General features: G+C 41.0%; 2 protein-coding genes across 2 annotated transcripts; both read left to right on the top strand.

Moving 5' to 3' along the window:
- Positions 1–7,136: 7,136 nt before the first annotated feature.
- Positions 7,137–7,829, top strand: LOC138887285 (uncharacterized). Its single transcript, XM_070169014.1, has one exon. It carries the CDS (start codon positions 7,137–7,139, stop codon positions 7,827–7,829), a length of 693 nt encoding a protein of 230 aa, XP_070025115.1.
- Positions 7,830–13,033: 5,204 nt separating this feature from the next.
- Positions 13,034–13,513, top strand: LOC138887286 (uncharacterized). The gene has a single exon (XM_070169015.1). It carries the CDS (start codon positions 13,034–13,036, stop codon positions 13,511–13,513), a length of 480 nt encoding a protein of 159 aa, XP_070025116.1.
- The last annotated feature ends 9,242 nt before the right edge of the window (positions 13,514–22,755 follow it).

Here is a 22,755-nt window from a genome sequence, read left to right on the forward strand (position 1 = left end):
GAGGAAGTGGCTCGATTCCTCAACAAAGGGCACCTCCAGGAATTCCTCAGCGATCAGGCCAAATATCAATTTCGAAAGGGGTAAGCAACCAAGAAAAACGAGGCAAATGAGCCACAACACGTCATCCATATGATCATGGGGGCGCCGATGCCCCGCAGGAACCCGTAGTGAGAAGGACAAAAATATCCATCACCAAAAAAAAATGGACTCGGGGATATATCCCTGAAGAGTCCCTCACGTTCAGCGAAGAGGACATCAAGGCCCTATCTCAACCCCACAACGATGCCCTTGTAATCTCCTTTCTTGTAAATTCTTTTTAGTTAAAACGTGTACTCGTGGATCAAGGTAGCTCAACCAATATCATCAGGTCGAGGGTGATAGAACAACTCGGGCTGCTCGAACAAATCGTGCCCACCACCCGGGTCCTCAATGGATTCAACATGGTGAGCGAAATGACGAAAGGAGAAATCGTCCTTCCGGTTACTGTGGCCAGCACAACCCAAGACATAAAATTTCATATCATTGAGGGAGATATGAGGTATAACGCCTTATTTGGATGGCCTTGGATGCACTACATGAGAGCAGTACCATCCACCCTCTACCAGGAGATAAAATTCTCGACAAAGGACGGGGTCAAAATCGTCTACGGGGAACAACACGCAGCAAGGGAAATGTTCGCTATACATGACGCAGTACCAATGCCCATGCCTCCATCCCCGAATGAAACAACAAGCAAACCAAGTCTTGCCTCCGGTCGAACATGACAAAACAAATTAAAGATCCACGCCGTATCTCCTCCCCCAGGCAGTTATAATAAATCGATCCCAAGGCATCGCCGGCATACCTCGTTTCAAGGTACAGCCATTCCTTTTTTTATTATTATTATTCGGAATTAACCTTCATGCAGGCACCCGATCAGAGCTGCCGAGACGATAGTGCTATTACAAGACCTCGAGGCCCCAAAGGCGCACCCGTTGCACTCTTTTCTTTCGACCGAGTTTTTATCCCAGAAGAAGGGTTTTTACCAGCAAGGTTTTTAACGAGGCAATGTCTGCAAGCCGCTAAAGGGGGAACTCCGCAAAAATATTCAAGACTATCCCAGCGGCCGACTTTTGAATACGCGAGGGGCATTCCCCCCGAAAAACTGCCCGCTCGAAGAAGTTTTGAAAAATGCCAAATGAGGTTTCCTGTGGGAAAATGATGTGTTGGACCAGACGGCCAATATAGTCAGGCCCCGCCGGTAAAAACATGCACTATTATATCGAGCAATCAAAAAATGCCTTTTTTCAAAAAAGAAAAGGGGAAGGGAAATCCTTCTCCGAACAGGGTAACAAATCCTTTCGCCATAAATGCCCCAAAGAACTCGGTAAAGGATGCCAACAGTTCAAACACCCCCTAACGGCCTCCGGCTCGAGGCTCTGAAATCACAAAATAATTCAGGTACGACAAACCTCCAAGAGATCGACTTTGACCCGATATAGGTCAACTTATCACAACAAATTATATTACGACGGTGGATCGAAGGATGTCTTCCAGCAGCCCATTCTCTGAGCAAAGAAATCACAGTGTATTCCCGGCAAGGAACCTTTCGCCAGATGCATCCTGAGACACTCGGAGACTTAACATCAGTAATTCAGTACCAGCACGACCCCATGGTCAGAACTCCGGGCTCATAAAGCTCGTACAAGGCAACTCCGAGCTCACAAAAAGCGGTCTTCACACTTAAACAAATTCGATGACGCGGAGACTGTCGTTCATCGCCAATCGCCATGCACTGGAAAACCCAAAACTGTAAGACCCCTAGTGGGCAGACTCGATCTGACCAGATCTACTCTACATTGCAACAAAAACTGTAAGACCTCAACAGGCATGACAAACTATAAGACCTCAACAGGCATGAAAATTTCGAAGTTCAAGCTATACGTCACATTTGTAAGAATCCCGAAAAGGCATACCCTCGGTGTAGATGCCTGAACTATCACTCGGAATCAAAATTGGCTACGGCCAAACGTATATGACTACAGTCAAAACGGCTGATACAGCCAAACTAACGCGACTAGAGGACGCCCGATCGTCGCTAAACAAAAATCGCAAGCCACTACTTTGAATATACTTCGGAAAGAACTGGTTAAAACAGGCTTCCCTCAACAGGCAAAAACGAGCTTCAACCATGTCAGCTCCAAAATCTCAAGGCTTTAACATACTCAGCCTATGAGTTATAAACCTTCTGAGGTGCTCAAATATCGTTGATAACGACTTGAAATTGAGGTTCTTCGGAACCGACGACGGGTCAAGCAAAAATCTTTCAAAATACCTTAACGAGCGGAAAATAAAGCCTACAAAAAGCCTACTGGCAAAAATAGCGTAAGAGCCATTGTCGCCAGCTAAGCAAGCCTCCAGGCCACATATTAAAAGGTCTCTACGACCAAACAACGTAAGAGCCATTATCGCCAGCTAAAAAATTGATTACTTGAGGATTAAAATGAGCTCGAATCGTAACCCGATTCGGAGACTAGAGCAAAAATAGTTAACTATGCAAGCCTCCAGGCCACATATGGAAAGGCCATTGCCATCGGCCCATGCAGATGGAAGAGAACATAAGGGTCAGTTAAAGCTCAAATCGCAATGCGACTCAGAGACTAGACTCGAAATGGCTAAAATTACAATATGCCTAAGGGCACGGCATAAATGCCACTATCGCCAGCCGAGTGAGCCTCCGGGCCACCCACCTGTATGGTCGCTTCGACCCGAAGAACTAAAGGCCACCGTCATCTGCCTATGTAGGAAGGAAAGAGCTAAAGGGTCAATTGAAGCTTGAATCTCAATGCGACTCGGAGACTAGACCCGAAATAGCTAAACCACAATATGCCTAAAGGCACGACATAAATGCCGACATCGCCAGCCGAGTGAGCCTCCGGGCCACCCACCTATAAGGTCGCGTCGACCCGAAGCACAAAAGGCCATCGCCATCCGCCCATGCAGGTAGGAAAGAACTTAAGGGTCAATCGAAGCTCAAATCACAACGCGACTCGGAGACTGGACCCGAAACAACTAAACTACAATATGCCTAAGGGCACGACCCATCGCCAGCTCAGACAAATGCAAAACTCAAAGGTAAATTAAGATCGAGTCAGGTCCCGACTCGGAGACTGAACCCAAATATGGTTAAAGCACTCAATCCTAAGGGAAAATCCGGGATCAAATCAAACCAATTTGAAACTCCAACGAGCAAAAATGCAGAAGATACAAGTTGTGGGGTTTCCCCTCTTATTGCTGCATATTGATGACAAAGCGCAACCTCATCCTGTGTCATATAATGAAAGCTATGTATATACACAACAAAGAAGGCAGGGAACGATCATTCCACTTCTTTCCGGCAGTTATAGCCCGACAGTCTCCTCCTCATCATCCTCCACATCGGACAGTAGGAACTTGCCATCGTACCCCTCTCCTCTGGCTTGCTCAATCTCCCCCGAGATATCAAAGCCCCTGGCATGGATCTCCTCTAGGATTTTCCTCCGGGATGTACACCTCACATACTCCTTGGCGTTATTGACATGATCGAGGGTCTTCTGCAATTCAGCTTTAGCAATGCACCACTCCTCGAATAAACTGCCATTTTCTATCTCCGCCCTTGTATTAATTATCACCACCTCGATTTTTGCCCTTGAAAGCTCGGACGAGAGTATCACAATCAACTTCATCTGAGCAAAATCATTCGTACGGGTAGCCTAAATTTGGCCTCGAGAGCGGAAGCCCCAACCTGAGCCCCCTCTTTGGCCTTAGAATGCTTATTCACATATGTCTGTGGCTCGATAAATTCACGTTTGATTTTGCCAAACTCGCCTCAGAGTTGTTCTAGCTCATTCGCCTTGTCTTTTAGCAGAAACAGCGAAATACCCAAGGACAAAAAATGAAGACAATCACCATCCACCCACATGGGCACAAAAGAACAAAAGGGCAGGCAAGCTTAGATAAAGGCCTAACTCAGAGACCGAGCCTAAAACAGCTAGGCAACACATAAAATTAGCAACACCTGCTCGTAGGAAGGATCGTTCTTGAAAGCTCTAGGCCTGCCTGATCGATTCCGAACCCATGAAGATCCCGCCAAAACGCGAAAGCTAGCCTGCCAGATCAAAGGCAACACTGGAAGAGATACAAAGGAGGTAAAACTTCAAGATTTCTCTCATTCTATATATATATGTGCGAAATGTGCGCTCTCCATCTACAAGCATTCTCCATAAATAGCAAAATACAAAGTGGCAAAATTAATGCTCCACCCCAAAAGGGTTACGACCTACCAGCCCCAGCCTCATTTTTCGTGGCATCGGAAATAAAACTGAGTATCGCGCCCGACTACCTTCACTCAAGTAAATCCTTCTAGAAGTACGGAACCCCGGGGATGGATCTCCCCAAACGCCCATCCCGAAGATCTACGACGAACGTGTTCCTCGAAAGCCCGCTCTGACCTGGCTCAATCATCGGCAACAAGTCGCCACTCCTTCATCATCCTAGGTCCAATCTCAGTACTATGCCAGTCCAGGCGCCGGTTAATCCCAATCCGAACATTTGAGAAATCAAGCTACAACTTCACAATTATATCCATTCAGATCAAAGCTCGAAGCCTGCATTTTGGTACTTCAGGGCCCCCTGAAGTATAGCCCCTTAACGGAGTAGCTCAAAGACCTGAGATACGAAGGGATCGTGCTAAAACCTACCACAAAGTGAAACCGACAAACCTACTCGACGACCTAACATCCTCCTGATAGCCCAACCCTTGTTGTCCAAAGGAAGCGCTGCTCCGGAACTAAAGACTTCGGAAATTCCAGGCTCGAATGATGCACTCTCCTCAGAAGCTCAAACCCGTCTCGCCTTGATAAAAGCTCTTGCATGATTGCAAAGCACACTTCTCATCTACCGCTGTGTCTGGTCTTTGTCGTCCCCCAAATAAGCAGCTACTAAGGGCATGGCCTGCCAGCATCACAACATCAGCGAACCCTGAGGACCCCTAGGAAGCGGTAGCAACCTCACGACTGCATACAAAAAAGGCCGGAACGAGTTAACGGAAATCAAAGACAACGATCATCAGCACCGCCTCCGGTTTCGAGGTAATGCTCAACCCCGAAGACCTCTGCCATAGCAAAGCAGCACCCTAGTGGACCAACATTGGCTTTACCAAATTGGCGTTCAGCCTCAAGAAGCCTCCGTTAAAAAAGGCCAGTTTATGAAGAAATGGGCATCCCTAACAAACGCCCGGGCAAAACAGATTCTGGGTAATGACCAAGCCGGCCCGAGACGCGACTAAGCCTCCATTCAGAGATTACTTCCAGGAAGTCACTGGCCTTGGTAGGATCAAAGCACAACCCAAGGCTCGTTCTCGAAGCACTCGCCTTGGCAGGGCATATGGAAGACTCGTTATGACACACCTTGAAGCAGCATGGAAATCGACGACCATTATGAAAAGGCAGAAGACCCCCGAGGACATGTGATGAGGACATACAGAGTTTGCAAAAAATGGTACAGATCTACATTTAACCGTTATAAAGCTGTACCAATAGCATTTCTACATCATGATTAGACATGTACTATGTAAGGATCCCCCCTACTATATAAAGGGGACCCATATCACCTTGTAACTTCTCTCTCGAAGAATGATTCATTACACAACATATTGAATACATTACAATATTCTTTTTTCTTCGCTAATACAATTGTTCTTTACATTTATTGCTCATTCTTTCGTTGTTCATTCATTATTAATTGTTGTTCTTCATTTATTTCTCATCATTAACCACAAAAGGTTGTCTTTGAGGCTTTGATTATAACTGATCCTTCATTAATTGTTCACTGCTATCAGTCCGTATAGACCTCGAGGCCCCACTCTAGACAGCTCGAGGACCTGCCATGTGGCCCTATTGGTTTGCAATTTTTTATTTTCTTTACTCACACTTAGCATTTTTTGCCTAACAACTAGTATTGAGATAAATCACATATTTTAGAACCACAAAATCAAATATAATTGTAGTTACCATTTTCAAGGTAAATAAGGGGGAATCTAGAAAGGGCTTACATGTTGTTGGACATGCACAACTTGGGAATCTAATCGATGGAGTCAAAAGATCCAAGCACGGGGAAGGTCCTTCTGGGACCAAGTAGATTAGGAAATGATGTTCTTTACTGCTTTCTAGCTTAGTTTTAGATTTCGATTGTAATAAGGCAAATGCCATTAGTAACTTTCTTATTATTGACAGTTTAGTAAGGATTTGATTCATTTTTGCATTAATGAAATGACCCAATTATTGGCATCAATTTTCTCCAAGTTTATGTGACGCTAGGCCTACCTCGGACACAACAAGGTCCCCAAATTAGGACGCGGATTTATTATGAAACATGTTCAATATTGCAAGTATTCTCTCAATATCCCTTACTGACTTGGTTACCTTTTGTTTTACTTTCTTTTGATTATTCTCATTCCCCAAGGTTGGTTCGTGCATATTGGCATCATCCGCATATCACACTAGATCCAGAGGTTCTCCACTTCCTCCTCCACCAAGTTATCCTAAAGGCAAAAGCAAATGGAAAGGAAAAATGGATAATTTAAGCAGTATCAGAAGGTACAATGCAAAAAACGTTGAAACTTCGGATGGTCGGAGTACTCCAGCACTTAATGAATTGGTCCTATGCCTGTAAGAGAAAATACTGGAGCTACAAGGAGAACTTGAGCAGGTTCTGAACTTGGCAAACCTTTCCCTCACCCTAAACATCCCCGATGTCAATCAACAAAACGCCCCTAACCCGGCACCTCCCCAAAACACACAAAACCAAAATCCACTACCAAACCCTCCCGCACCACATCAATACACCACTCCTTCCTAGAACCATAACCCTCCACCGGTACCTACTCCTCAGCAACACCATCACCATCCAACTCAATGCCCACAAACCATCACTTACCATACCCTTCAAAATGCACTGGAACCTACTCTTGATCCCGAAAACTAACCAATGACCACCATCATGCCTGAATTCTTGAAGTCCACCAAAGCAATTTCATATATGTGGAAACTTTACCCCACACCCCACAACAAACCCTATAAATACCGGAATCCACTAAGAAAAACCTGCTCGTCAAGAATATGGCAGAAGAACTCAAAAAGCTCACTGGTAGAGTTCAGAGTGTCGTAGGTGGAAAGGGCATTGAGGGTTTGAATTATGAGGACTTTTGCGTTCAACTAGATGTAGAACTGTCGGAGGGTTACAAACCTCCAAAGTTCGAAAGGTTCGACGAAATTGGTGATTCGAAAGTGCATCTAAGAACATACTATGACAAACTTGTAGGGGTTGGTAAAGATGAACGGCTTCGTATGAAGCTATTCATGAGGAGCCTCACTGGAGATGCTTTGTCTTGGTACATGAGTCAGAACCCGAAGAAGTGGGTTAATTGGGTGAGCATGGCGTCAGATTTTATGGATCGGTTCAGGTTCAACACAGAAAATACACCAGATGTTTTCTACATCCAAAATCTCAAGAAGAAACCAACGGAAACCTTCCGCGAGTATGCTACTCGGTGGATATTGGAAGCTGCGAAAGAAAGGGCGGCACTTGAAGAAGAACAAATGAATAAGTTCTTTGTCAAAGCTCAATACCCGCAATACTATGAAAGGTTGATGGTTATTGAAAATCATAAATTCTCTAACATCATCAAACTGGGAGAAAGAATAGAAGAAGGGATCAAGAGTGGAATGGTAACAAATTTCGAAGCATTCCAGGCCACAAATAAAGCTTTCAGTCAGGAGGTATCTCCAAGAAGGAAGAAGTGGGTGCAGTAATGGTAGCCCAAGTTCCGAAGTCTCCTCTCACATACCAAACACCTCCACCCACATACCAGCCTTCACCCCCAGATACCAACAACCTACTGCCACCTAACACACTTATAACACCTAGCCCGCATATTACCACTCACCACCACCAGCCCGCCAAAATTATCAAAAACCAAGACCTAATTTCGATCGCAGACCACCCAGACAAAATACTTCGATTGCTGAACCTATAGACCAACTATACTAGAGATTGAAGGCTACCAGTTACGTCACTCCCATTCCCAATGTTGTTATGGAAAACCCTTCTCAGTGGATTAACCCAAACAAGACATGTGCCTATCACTCAGGCATGAAGGGTCATACCACTGATGAATGTAGCACTCTAAAGGACAAGATCCAGACATTAAACAACACTAAAGTCATACAAGGAAAGGAGACTACACCCAATGTTCGTAATAATCCTCTCTTAGATCTTAAAGGTGAGGGAGTAAATGTGATAGAGACTGATGAAGAATGGGATTTAAAAGGGTCAGTTGGACTCATTCGGGAGAGGGATGATCCTAAAACATATCTAGTCACTCTCACGCCTATCGTAGTACAAACCCAGACACCGATCGAGGTTGAAGTAGTCACACCAGCACCATTTGAAGTCGAGGTGACCACACCCTTCACCATAGTGGTATCACCTACGCCATCTTATAAGTCTGATGTTATACCGTGGGATTATGTTGCGGAGCAAGAAGGAAAGGAAAAGCGAAAATGGAAGAAACAAGTGCAGCACAAGGCATGACTAGAACTTGCAGGGTTTATAGAACTGAGCACTTGGGAGGCACAAGAAAAGAAGCTGCATCTAATCCACTCGTCATTAAGACTAGCCTTGACAACCTTTGGAGAAAAGTGCAAGTGAGAGAATACTCTATAGTTGACCATTTGAACAAAACTCCTGCTCAGATATTCATTTTATCACTGCTACAAAACTTTGAGACACACAGGCACGCCCTGATGAAGGTGCTGAGTGAAGTCTATGTACCCACCAACATCACCAGTGGGGAAATGGCCAACATGGTTGGGCAGGTATGGAAGAGCCACAAAATCACTTTTAATGAAGAAGAGCTACCACCGGAAGGACTAAGTCACAATAGGGCACTACATATCATAATAGAATTTGAGGACAAATACATCGCTAGGATCCTGATAGATGGGGGCTCGAGTCTCAACATATGTCCACTGACTACTCTGAAGAGGCTGGGTAAAATCCTGCATGAGATACGAGTAGGAAGTATTAATATGAAGGTGTTTGATGGATCTCAGAGGGCCACAATTGGAGAGATCAACCTCAGTCTACAGATGGGCCCAACCTGGTTTGATATTGAGTTTCAAGTGCTAGATATATCTGCTACCTAAAATCTACTATTGAGACGACCCTGGATACATGTCGCTGGGTCCGTAGCTTCTACTCTGCATCATGCTATGAAGTTTGAATGGAACCATCAGGAAGTGATCATCCTTGGAGACAGGAGTAATCCCATCTATACCAATCAGACTATTCCAGTCATCGATAACATGAGGAAGCTGGGTGGAGAAATATACCATTGCATTGAGCGCATCAACATAGTTGAAAAGGACAAATGGTGGAGCAGCAAGATAAAAATCATATTGCTATGGACAAGGTATAAGCCTAGCAAGGGTCTCGGCAAGAATCCCCAAGGGATCACCAAACTGGTACAGCTAAAGTGTCATGGTACAACTTTTGGGTTTGAGTATGAATACACCTAGCAAGAGTACCAGGATTGGTCGTCTCCATGGCGTGGTCCTTATTATTCGCTGGAACAACTTGTACCACATTTGCACTAGACATTTCATCAAGCTGACATGATGTGGGGGTCTGGAGAAGATGATGCTTTAGCAGGCATAAGGAAGTTATTTCTGGATGATGAAGACATGGATTACAGTGCGATAGTTGAGGAGGATGAGGAGGAGGAAGAAATTACTATTCAGATTGTGGAGAAAGGAGCTATTCTCAAGAACTGGACTGTTGCACCATCGTGGGCCCACCGAGTTCCTGGTAGCCTAGAAATTAGCATCAATTATTTTTAAAAGCAATTTTATGAGCATCTAAGACATTTTCTATATTTTGTTTTGAACGTATTATGTTTTGAAACAATTGCTCGAATAATTGAGCCGTACTTGTTTGACGTTTTAAATATTTTTATCAATACATTGCTATTTTTAATATTTATTATTGTTCTTTACATTTTCTCTCTACGGCATTATTATTACTTATCCCGATGAACCTATGACTGTGACATGTAATGAGACAACGCAACATAAGGATAGTGATTCAGAGGATCTGCAAGAGGATATAATACCTAAGGCAATTCTCAAAGAAGTGGAAAACTTTGAAAATAAGCCTAAGTCTAATTTGGATGAGACCGAGACAGTTAACCTAAGGGACTCCGAAATAGTTAAGGAAACACATATAAGCATTCATCTATCACCATCAAAGAAGGAAGAATGCATCCGATTCCTGAAAGAGTATGAAGATATCTTTGCATGATCCTACGATGATATGACAGGTTTGAGCACATCCATAGTGGCTCACAAGCTACCTACCGATCCTATGTGTCCACCTGTAAAACAAAAACTCCGAAAATTCAAGCCAAATATGAATTTGAAAATAAAAGAGGAAGTCACTAAGCAAATCAAAGCCAAGGTTCTCAGAGTGGTTGAGCATCTGATTTGGTTGGCCAACATCGTGCCAGTCTTGAAGAAAGATGGGAAAGTCCGAATGTGTGTCGATTATCGCTATTTAAACAGCGCGTGTCCCAAAGATGATTTCCCATTGCCCAATATACACATACTGATCGACAACTATGCCAAACATGAACTTCAGTCTTTTGTGGATTGCTTCGTGGGGTATCATCAGATTTGGATGGATGAAGAGGATGCCAAAAGATAGCCTTTATCATACCATGGGGGATGTACTGCTATAAAATGATGTTGTTTGCTTGAAAAATGCTGGAGCCACTTACATAAGAGCTATGACAACTATTTTCCACGACATGGTACATAAGGAAATAGAGGTGTACATGGATAACATCATCATCAAATCCAGAAGAAGCACAGATCATATAGCAAACTTGAAGAAGTTCTTCGATCTGCTTCGAAGATACAATCTGAAATTGAATCTCGTAAAGTGTGCCTTTAGAGTCCCCACCAGAAAATTGCGAGGATTCAGCGTCAGCCACCGAGGGATTGAATTGGACCCATCAATGGTCAAAGCTATCCAGGACTTGCCACATCCGAAGAACAAGAAATATGTGATGAGTTTCTTAGGGCGTCTCAACTACATCATCCATTTCATAGCACAATCAACTGTGATATGTGAACCGATTTTCAAAATGTTGAAGAAAGATGCTGCAACAAGCTGGACTGAATAATGCTAGAAGGCCTTCGACAAAATCAAGGAGTATTTATCTAAACCACTTGTTCTAGTCCCACCGAAACCAGAGAGACCTTTGTTGTTTTATTTGTCCCTACTAGATGGGGCTTTTAGTTGTGTTCTAGGAAAACACGATGAGACAGGAAGAAAGGAGCAGGCCATATATTATCTGAGTAAGAAATTCACACCCCATGAAGCACAGTACTCTTTGCTAGAGCGCACCTATTGCGCTCTGACATGGATAGCTCAAAAGTTGAGGCACTACTTCTGTGCCTACACCACATATCTCATTTCAAGGATGGATCCGCTGAAATATATTTTCCAGAAAGCCATGCCTATGGGAAAGTTAGCAAAATGGCAGATATTACTAAGTGAGTTTGATATCATCTATGTAACTCAGAAGGTGGTCAAAGGATAAGTGTTGGTGGATCCTTTGGCAAAAATTCCTATAGATGGAGAATATAAACCATTGAAAACATATTTTCCCGACAAGGAGGTATCGTTTGTGGGAGAAGATATCACTGAAGCATACCATGGTTGGAGAATGTTCTTCGATGGAGCTACAAACTTTAAAGAAGTGGGTATTGGAGTTATCTTAGTGTGAGAAATAGGCCAACACTATCCGGTATCTGCAAAACTTAGGTTTCCATGTACTAACAAAATGGAAGAATTTGAGGCTTGTATCATGGGACACAGGTTAGCCCTGACATGAATGTTCAAGAATTTCTGGTGATTGGAGATTCAGACCTTTTGGTGCATCAGATCTTAGGAGAATGGGATATAAAGAACACCAAGATATTACCATATCTACACTATGTGCAAGAGCTTATCAAGAGGTTCACGAAAATAAAATTCAAACATGTTCGAGGATTCAGAATGAGTTCATAGATGCATTAGCCACTTTATCTTCCATGATGCAGCACCCAGACAAGAATTTCATCAATCCTATCCTAATAGGAATTCATAAGAAATCAGCTTATTGTGCTCATGTTGAAGAATAAATTGATGGAAATACATGGTTCCACGATATCAAAGAATACTTGCCAAAAGGAGAGTACCCAGAGCAAGTAACTCATAATTAGAAATGCACACTCCGGAGGATAGCCAACCACTTCTTTCAAAGCATAGGAACTCTGTACAAAAGGACTCCTGACTTGGGGTTACTATGGTGTGTCAATGCCAAGGAAGCATCCAGATTGCTCGAGGAAATACATGCCGGAACTTGCGCGCAGCACATGAATTGTTTTGTCATAGCCAACAAACTACTAAGAGCAGGGTATTTCTAGATGACCATAGAAATAGACTGCATCAAGTACATCCAGAATTTTCACCAACGCCAGATACATGCTGATATGATAGGAGTCCCACCCAATGAACTAAATGTAACAAGTGTACCCTAGCCTTTCTCCGCTTGGAGCATGGATGTCATCGGTCCAATCGAACCCGTTATTTCAAACTGGCGTAGATTTATTCTGGTGGCCATAGACTATTTTACAAAATGGGTTGAAGTCATATCTTACAAAGCTATAACTAAGAAGGTTGTTGCAGATTTTGTTCATGATCGCATTGTTTGCCGATTCGGAATACAATAGTCAATCATCACCGACAACACCGCCAACCTTAACAATGATCTATTGAAGGCTATGTGTGAGACCTTCAAGATCAAGCATAAGAATTCCACAGCATACATGCCGCAAATGAATGGAGCTATAGAAGCCTCCAATAAAAACATCAAGAAAATATTGAGGAAAATGGCATATAATTACAAACAATGGCACTAAAAGCTACCATTTTCTTTGCTTGGATATCGTACCACAATTCGCACATCAACTGGGGCAACTCCTTATTTATTAAAGCAGTTATCCCTCCTAAAGTAGAAATCCCTTCTCTAAGAATCATACAAGAAGTTGAGCTCAGTGATACAGAATGGGTACAAAGCCACTATGAACAACTGGCCCTCATTGATGGAAAGAGAATGAATGAAGTATGTCATGGTAAACTCTACCAGGACAGAATGGCAAGAGATTTCAACAAAAACATCAGACCAAGGCAATTCACACCGAGGCAATTGTTGCTGAAATGGATCTTCCCACATCACGATGAAGCAAAGGGGAAGTTTTCACCCAATTGGCAAGGTCCCTACATTGTTCACCGAGTACTAAGGGGAGGAGCTCCCATACTTGCAGAAATGGACGGAGAAATTTGGCAAAAACCTATCCACTCAGACACAGTCAAGAGATACTATGTTTAGGATTGTTCACATTTCTTCATTTGATGTAACTGAACTACCTTTGACCCGATTTCTGTTTAAGAGGAGATATGTAGGCAGCCCTGTGGATTCGGTCATATCTTAATAAAATCTTCATTTTTTCCATGATCAGAAACTAGGCAGAATTTTAAGGAGGACCCTAAAAATTCTGAAGAAAGTTCAGCCAACTTCGTCATATGCGAAATAGCCAAAGTATTGCATTTAAAGTGGGGCAGAATTTTGAGAGGGACCCTGAAAATTCTAAAGCAAGGAGGTCACAAGGTCTCTAAAATATGTCACAGTCATCGGTTCATCTAAATTTTTTGATATTGCATACTACTACATTTCAAATAATTATATTTATCAAATACATGCATATTTTTGGAAAACTTTATTTCGATGACAACCAAATGTTACCCAGGGTAACTCAAACAGGATCTCAAGGCAGGAGCAAAGATAGAGCAAGAAAACGAAAGCGCAAACCAACCTTCCCCCATAGAACTCACAATTTTTCTTTGGATGCAGACACAATAAGACAACGATATTTGCAAATACATCGAGTCACTGCCTTTAAGATAGCAAAGTATCTAGCGTGAACATCTCCAACTAAGAAATACTTTACTTCTCACTATCACTTAACGTTTTCTTGTATTAGGATAAGCATTGCCTCCCTAATTGCATAAGGATAAGCACTGCCTTTCCCTACATGAGACTAAGCATTGTCTTCTTCTTTGCACGAGGCTAAGAATTGCTTCCCTAATTGTAAAAGGCTAAGCACTAGCCTTTCCCTACATGAGACTAAGCATGTCTCCCTCTTTGCATGAGGCTAAGCATTTCCTCCCCAATTGCGTAAGGCTAAGCACTGCCTTTCACTGCATGAGACTAAGCATTGTCTCCTCTTTGCATGAGGCTAAGCATTGCTTCCCCAATTGCTTAAGGCTAAGCAATGTCTTTCCTTGCATGAGACTAAGCATTGTCTCCCTCTTTGCATGAGGCTGAGCATTGTCTCCCTAATTGCATAAGACTAAGCACTATCTTTCCCTGCAAGAGACTAAGCATTGTCTCCTCTTTGCATGAGGCTAAGCATTGCCTCCCTAATTGCATAAGGCTAAGCACTGCCTTTTTTCGCATCGAGACTGAGCATTGTCTCCTATTCCTGCATGAGGCTAAGCATTGCCTCCCTAATTGCATAAGGTTAAGCACTGCCTTTTCCTCAAGATTAAATACTATCTCCATTATGCTATCTAAGACTTAGCACTATCCTCTATTCACCTGGGGCTAAGCACTGCCCTCATCTTATACAGGACTAAGCCTTATATTGTTTTATTTCCCACATGGCCAAGTATCATATCTTTGCATTTCATGGAGTGAAACATCACCATTTTGTCCAAAGGCGTCATAGTCCTAAGATATCATCCTCATAGCCGAAAGACACCATTCCATGGCCTGAGGATCTCTCAAAAGTGCACATTATTATTCAAAGGCGTCATAGTCCAAAGGCACCATCCTCAAGGCCTGAGGACATCATTTCATGGCCTGCAAATCCCTTATCACACGATTCATGGCCCAGGACGTCATGGTCTAAGGATATCATCCTCACCGTCCAAAGACAACCTTCATGGTCAAAAGGAAATTTATATCATGTTTAAATTCTCGCAATAATCCATATATATTTGCATGCATCGTGTTTTAAGTTTGGCAGGTAATCCAGGAAGTAATCGTTCTACAAACAGGAGCAATCTTTGGTCCGGTTTCTATTCACAACGTTCACATCCTGCAATTGTTTCAAACATAACCGACCACCATCAATTACCCGCTTTTTACTCTATGACCGTTCAGATATTTGTTGTATAACACATCCGTAATGTTTCAGATTCCATTCATGACTTCACATAAATTCATTGGATACTATCTTACCCAAAAGAACCCTTTCCGAAACATACGACCATTCCTATAACAACTCCATCGGCTTTGTTCATCGTTGGATCCAGAACTACACACGTCCAGATTCCCGTAACACCTGGATACGTAGGCAACTCAGGAACCAAGGTTCGGCCCCCATGTTTTTTCAATTCACAACATCCCTCATTTAATTCAGCTAAAATTGGTCATCGTTTTCTTTACTCGACAACTCTTTCATTGTTTCTGGGTAAAGAGGGGCAGCTGTTGATACCCAATTTTGCCCTCATGTTTTTCAAAATGTATATATACTTTAAAAACATCAATTTTGCATCATTATTTAGTTTACAAATTGTATAATTTTCCATAATTTTTAGAGCTTTTAAATAAATTTTCTTGCATTTAAATTACATAAATAATTAGTAATTACTCCTTTGAATTATTTGTGGTAATTTAATCATCCAAAATTACTATTTTTGTATCCTCATATATGTCTCATAATATTTTCACTTCATTTCATATAATTATGTTCACATTTTAAAGCTATTTATCTAATTTTGCGATAATAGTCTATACACATATACAAATGCTCCTTATATTTATACTATTTGTGTTAAAAATAGCATTTTATATTTTTTTAATGCTAAGTCATTATTTTTAATCATTTTAGTGCATAAAAATATTATTTATTCATTTACTAATTATTTTTGTAAATTACGTGTGTTTAAAAGGATGGCCCAATTTTAAATCAATTTTCGGACCAAGAATTGCCCAATACCTTAGCCCAGAACCCCTAGCCCAAAGTCAAACGACCCCTTTACAAAACCCGGTTGGTACCAGTTCTAATCGACCCGCCCCATTTATTTTTTAATCCCAGCCAAGATCATCGGTCCTCATTCGTCCCCCCATTTAAATTAACCTAACCCACCCCAAAACCCTACCATTTCTTCTTAGACGTCGCCTTTGAATTCTCTCTTCTCTTCTCCACAGAAAACCTAGCCACCCTCTCAAATCTCTCCAAATCCGTCTCAAGCATGAATTCTTTCCATGATTTCCTTACCTTTTGTGTGTTATTCCGGTATCTTCTACAAAACTATGGTATCACCTAGTACTTACCTAAACATGGAAAGTACTATCTCTTAGAATACTGCCATTCCACTTCAACCACTTGAATATGGATGTTATTTAGTCCATATACATCATGACCATGGTTATATGGGTCCGATTAGCCAAGATTTTTGGCCAATATTTGATTTCTGTCAACTAGGGTTTACCTATTTATTCCCTTATCTGATTTTTCTTGATTCTGCATGTTATTGCTTCCTTATTTATGTTTGACTTTTACAATATTTCCTTGTTTACTTGTCCGATTTCTATCACTATATAAACCCCTCCCTATCCCCCTTCGAGACTAGACTTTTAATCGACACTTTCACTAAAAATTTGTGCTTTGTTCTGTGATTCCCTCATTATCTTGTTGCGTACTTTATTTTTGGCCGGCGGAAAGCTAAGGCCACTGAGATTCTATTGTTCGAACTTTCTCTTGGTGCGAGCATTGCCCGGGGTTCTTTTGAAGCTCTTGGGAACTTTGAGACATTGAGATTCTGGGTTCTTGTGGATCTTTTGTTCTTATTGTTGTCCGTTTAACTGGTAAATCGCTTGACCTTTTGCAATTCATTTTTTGTGTGTCTCTGATTTGCGTGTATTCTCACTTTTGAAATCTATGTCTAAGTGTGTCTTTGGGTTAATTTTATGCACAACTCTGTTAACTTTACACTCGTTTTGAGTCTCTTTAGCATTTAACTTCTCCTAATGCTGCTAGTTCTAAGATTGTCTATCTCTAAGCTTGTGTATTTATGCCTGAGTGTTCATGAATATGCTTACCTACTTTGTCATGAATCTCTATAATGAAGGCCTCACATCTGTGATAACGTGTGACATGTTTCTCTACTATTTTGTCACTCAGCATGCTCACTTGATCTCATACCCCTTTAGTGATTGTTTGAGGTTTTATAACAATCATCTCAACTTGTTTGAAGTGCTTCATGATATTAGGATGAATCCATGACATAATTTGAACTTTCTTTAGTTAATTAGTCTAGTGTGTCAATCTGCTGATGACGTCCAAATCCACTACTAAAAATTAAATGGACACGATCGCACGCAATATAATTTACCCAACTATGAGTCGGGGTCGAATCCCACAGAGAACAATATGTAGGCGGTTAGGAATGTAAGAGAATTATCACTTATCGCGCAATGCCAAACACTTAGATTTTGGTTTAGAAAATGTTTAATATCTAAATGCGGAAAAGTAAACTAACCTAGAAAGTAAGTAAAATGATCAATGGCTACAAGTATGAATGCATCGGGAATTACACTCAAGTAATGATCCAATGTATTTCATGATTTTACAAATATGAGCGAGTTTATGTTAATTAGCCACGGATGATAATTCTTAATTAACTTCTTCCGAAGACTAACAAGACTTCATAATTGAATTATTTCTAACCAAATTAAGAGGATAAGTACACCCGAAATGCTTACAAGTAGTTCAATCCTATCCCTAGGTAGAATCTATAAAATGAGGGTTAAAACCTCAACTTCTTGTTAATTAATCTTTCCCAACCCCAAATTATCTTCCAAAATTAATTCGGAGTTAATGGGCGAGTCCTAGGGTTAGCTAGTCCCTTTGGAAACATTAAAGAACAAGAATAATTAAAGTAACAATAACTCACTTCATAAAAGAAAAAAATCATTCAATACATAAGCACAACAAGGTACTTAATCCACACTTTAAACATGAATATTTCCATAAACAAGATTCAAGTGTTGACTAAAATACTACACACTTAGATATACAATACAAAGCAAGGAAATGAAGAAAGCAACATAAATGGGTAAGAAATTCTTAACCAAAAGCTTCAAATCTTCAAGACCAAAGTGTGTGTGCAAAGCCCTAGCTTCCAACCTTGTTCTCTCAAGCCCTAAGAACTGAAAATAAGCCAAAGATATGCCCAAGATCTTTTACAAATGAGCCTAGTCGAGTATTAAATGGTTTAGGGCCAAAAATATGAAATTCCATAATTGCCCAGGTCTGAAGCTCGATTTTCGCATTTGCAAACAAAGGTTCACAATTGCGAAGTATGGCTATACTGTGCACTTTCGTATTTGCGAAGAGGACTTCGCATTTGCGAAGTTTGACTCCCCTGGTTGACTTCACATTTGCGAAGTCTTTTTTGCATTTGCGATGACTGCCTAGATCATATTCCTTCGCAATTCCCATACTTTCCTCGCAATACCCAAGCCTGTAATCTTCACAATTCCCAGGCTTATGTCACAATTGCGACCACTGGGGGCATTGCCCAGTTTTTTCTCTTTTTAGATTCTTTTTGACTTGTTTCACTTGGTTTCTTCAACATCACTTCTAAATCACATAGAACCTATAATATAGAAGTAAATGGCATTAAGCACATGATTTTATCACATCAATTATAGCAAAAATATAAGCTTAAAGACAAGATAAATTGGTAAAATACCAACTTATCAAATGCCTATTTGACATGGGTTCACTTTTCCACTCTATTCTGAATCTGTAATGATAGTCTTGCATATGTAATGTGTTCTAATCTGTACTAAGACCTTTCACATCAACTATGATCTACTCCCTCACAGCATGTTTCTGTTTTGCTTAGTCTTGTAGCCTTAATGACTGTTTGAAACCTTTAGAATGCCATATTAAGTTTGTGTTTCCATACCATGTTTGACATAATTAATATCATTATGCTTCAAATCTCAAAGTCAGTGCCTTTCTTAAACTTGCTGGTACTATGCACCTGTGTATGATAACTTCTGTCAATCTTGCCAACTTATTTTCTTCCCTAACTCTTTCAATATGTGATTGTCTGTGTATTATTTTACTAAGTGTTAAACCTGCTTCTAAGTCCCTACTGAACCTGCTTTTAAGTTTTGTGACCTATTTGATTAGTTGATTTGTGTTGTCAACCTTGCTATGTCTATTTTAAGATATAAGTGTATCCCCTGAACTTCTGTCCCTCAACCGTTGGCCACTCTCTCCCATTTGTTACCTATGTTATCCTGAACCTCTCATTCAATGTCGGCTGAAAGCCAAGACCACCAAGGTTTCTACTACTGACCTCCCAAGTGTGTGCATTGCTCGGGATCCATTTGAGACCTTTGTGAACTCTGACACACTATGATTTGGGTCTTTAGTCACTCCCTGAAACCTGAACTATCCCACTCAACCCTTTCTTCCTATTATCTGCTGAATATCTAAGATGGTTGGTTTATGTGATTCAATGCCTGTCAATATGGTTGTGTGATTTGGATTTGAGCTCTTCTATAGATTCTGGGTCGTGTTGATGAATATGGCTCCTTGTTGGAAATCTAGGTATAATGCATGAGAATTGATACAGGCTCATACAATGCTGGGTATTTCTCTTGAGCATGTTGTGGACCTACTATCATTATTTGTACAATATTTGGGCATGTAATAACTTTGTAATAAATAATTGGGGTGTTAGTGAAAACGGGGAATGGGTAAATTTCGATGTCTGCATGCAAGGGTAGAAACTTGCCTATAGGATTCAATTTGCTATATATGTCATTCAATCTCTATGTACTATGTAGAAATCATGTCATTAGAGAAGCGCACACTCACATTATTTGTTTACTAGCAAAACATGAGCTCAAATGCTTCAATTATCCCTATTGCTACATGTTATTAGAAAACCTGCCCAGAGGAAATGAATATCGTTGAACATTCCTTCAATTTGCATTGCTGCAACATATCCACTAGAAATCATGCCTATAGGATTTAATCATTCCATTTGTTACTGCATTGCACTATTCACCTAGGAAACATGCCTATAAGGTTAAGGTATAACAATAAAATCATCTCCAAGTGCTAATCCTTAGAAATCTTGTCTATAGGGCATGACTATTCGCCTTAACAATTGTTAGTGTTGCACTTCTCAACATTGTTTATTGACCACTTATGCCGCTATCAAAAGCATGTGTAATTCTGGGTTCTCCCAATAGATTTCATCATCCTTACCGCGTTAATCACTTAGACGCAACATCAATAGGATTAATATCTGGAGATCTGCAATTTCAATGATCAGCATGTAACAATTGTGTAATCATTTGGAGATAAACAGCGCCTAGCCTCTAAACCTGCTTGTATGCTTTGATGCATTGTCACGTACAAATCATGTCTATAGGGCTTAAGGTTCTTAATTCTGAATTGCCTAACATGAAAACTTGTCTTGCGTGCATTTTTTGCTTAAGTGTGGAGGCGAACTTGAGCCCTTAAGTGCCCATATTTAAAGTCCAATGTGTTTTTGTATGTCTCCTAGTTTTGACATTTCTGAGCAGCTTAAGTAAGGTCTAGAACCACCCAAATAGAGGTACCATACCTCCTAGGTCATAGGTATGGGATGGGTAGTGCACGCATAGAGCACGACTTATAATTGAATTAGCACATTTTAAATAAACAACTTTAACATAGTAATCGGGTAGCAGGAGATGATAGTCTATGCTCGCTAAATAATATGAGCAACTCCCTACCCTAAGGGAGTTGTGAAGTATTATTTATGTTGCATAGATTGATACTTTAGGCTAAAAAGCTTAGGACCCCCCAGCCCAGCCCTTTTCCTTTATACGTTTGGTATAAGATCTAAATAGTTGTATCCCTATGTTCGTACAGAGATCTGTACTAATCATGTTGTAAAAAAATTCTTTGACCTCTGAATTCCCTTTATTCATTTGATCACTTAGCTTAATTGTAATCCACATAATCTTAAGTTCGGCCGGGACCCACAGTTGTGGACCTCAAAGAGTGACTAACACCTTCTCTTTGAGGTAATTTGAGCTCTTACCCAATCTTTGGTGGCGTTGACTAGTCAAACAGAGTTATCTGCATAATAGGTGCCCAAACGCACCTTAAAACCGTTAGGTGGCGACTCTTCTTCTTTTAACACTCTGTATCCCATTCTAAAAGGAGTTGTCATGACGTCGAAACCCATTTTTGCAGGAAAAATAGGGCGCGACACTGATACTGAGCTTAAACGACAGAACGGTCTTCCGCAAGGCGACGATAATAACCCAATCAAATACGCAAGGAGAAACATCATGCACCACGTCTGTAGTATTACAATTCCTTGATTCCCAATCTATAACAAGCTCTTCACGTTGCATAAAATTGAATAGGAAGGAAATAAAGGCATAAGCCTCAACGGAATCAAACGGCACGATGAGAAATCAAGAAGGGAAGTGCTTCTAACAGCCATGTAGCCTCTCGAAGATAAGTACAGACGTCTTCGTACCAATCCGCAAGACTCTACTAGACTTGATCATGACTCATGAGACCTAAGTGAACCTACTGCTATGAGACCATGTTGTCATGATCTAGAATTCACTAGATGTCATGATGGCACCTAACGTCGTCGCCAGGCAAGCCAACAATGAATGTTTAACTTAACTACTCATTTTAGTATTTTTGAAATCATAATTTTAGTCAATTAAATAGTAAGAAATAGAATTTACAGGCTGTGAATCGTAACATGAAATGCATCTCATGAAAAGTCCCCACAATAGCTGCGCCTCTGGGCCCAAAAGATCACCAGACATATATGTACCGACATAAAAACATGCAGCAAGTGTAATATGAGTACGTAAATCAACGTGTACCCAGTAAGTATCTAGCCTAACCCGAAGGAGTAGTGACTAGGGGTCGACATTGACACTCAACTAGAGGTCCAATAACATCAGGTACAGTAAAGAGGTGAGCAAATATGAGGCAGAGTAAATAAATGAAATAGACAAGTAATAATACGTGGTACATTTCCCCTCTTTACAATAGGCTCAAGCTCTCAATTAGCAAATTCCTCCTCACACAGAGCATGTATATGTATATATATATAGTGGACCTCACCATAATGAGTCGTTATACTTCAAACCAGGAAAAACTCACAGATACACTGGTTTATGGCCAAATATTACACACAAATTCATGAGGGTATATTTATAGAAATGTCGATGCATACGGCCCAATCCCATCATAATCTGTGCACTGTCGAGGGTCGAACGACACGAACTATTGATGCATCTATTAAACTACTGAGGCAAATGGCATGCTCCCATGAGAGTGTGGTACATAAATTCTGCTAAGGCAAATGACCCGATCCCATTAGACTGTAGTACATAAACCCTGCCGAGACGAGTGGCCCGATCCCATTAGAATAAGAAGCTTTAACGGGTTCTTGACCCCACTCACGAATAAACATGTGAGTTATAATATCTTTAACGAAAAACCTTTCAATGAA

Source organism: Nicotiana sylvestris, chromosome 3 (assembly GCF_000393655.2).
Source record: "Nicotiana sylvestris chromosome 3, ASM39365v2, whole genome shotgun sequence".
NCBI classification, from domain to species: Eukaryota; Viridiplantae; Streptophyta; class Magnoliopsida; order Solanales; family Solanaceae; genus Nicotiana; species Nicotiana sylvestris.

Coding starts and splice junctions, on each gene's coding strand:
- LOC138887286 (XM_070169015.1), top strand. CDS start 13,034: ATGGCACTAAAAGCTACCATTTTCTTTGCTTGGATATCGTACCACAAT.
- LOC138887285 (XM_070169014.1), top strand. CDS start 7,137: ATGGCAGAAGAACTCAAAAAGCTCACTGGTAGAGTTCAGAGTGTCGTA.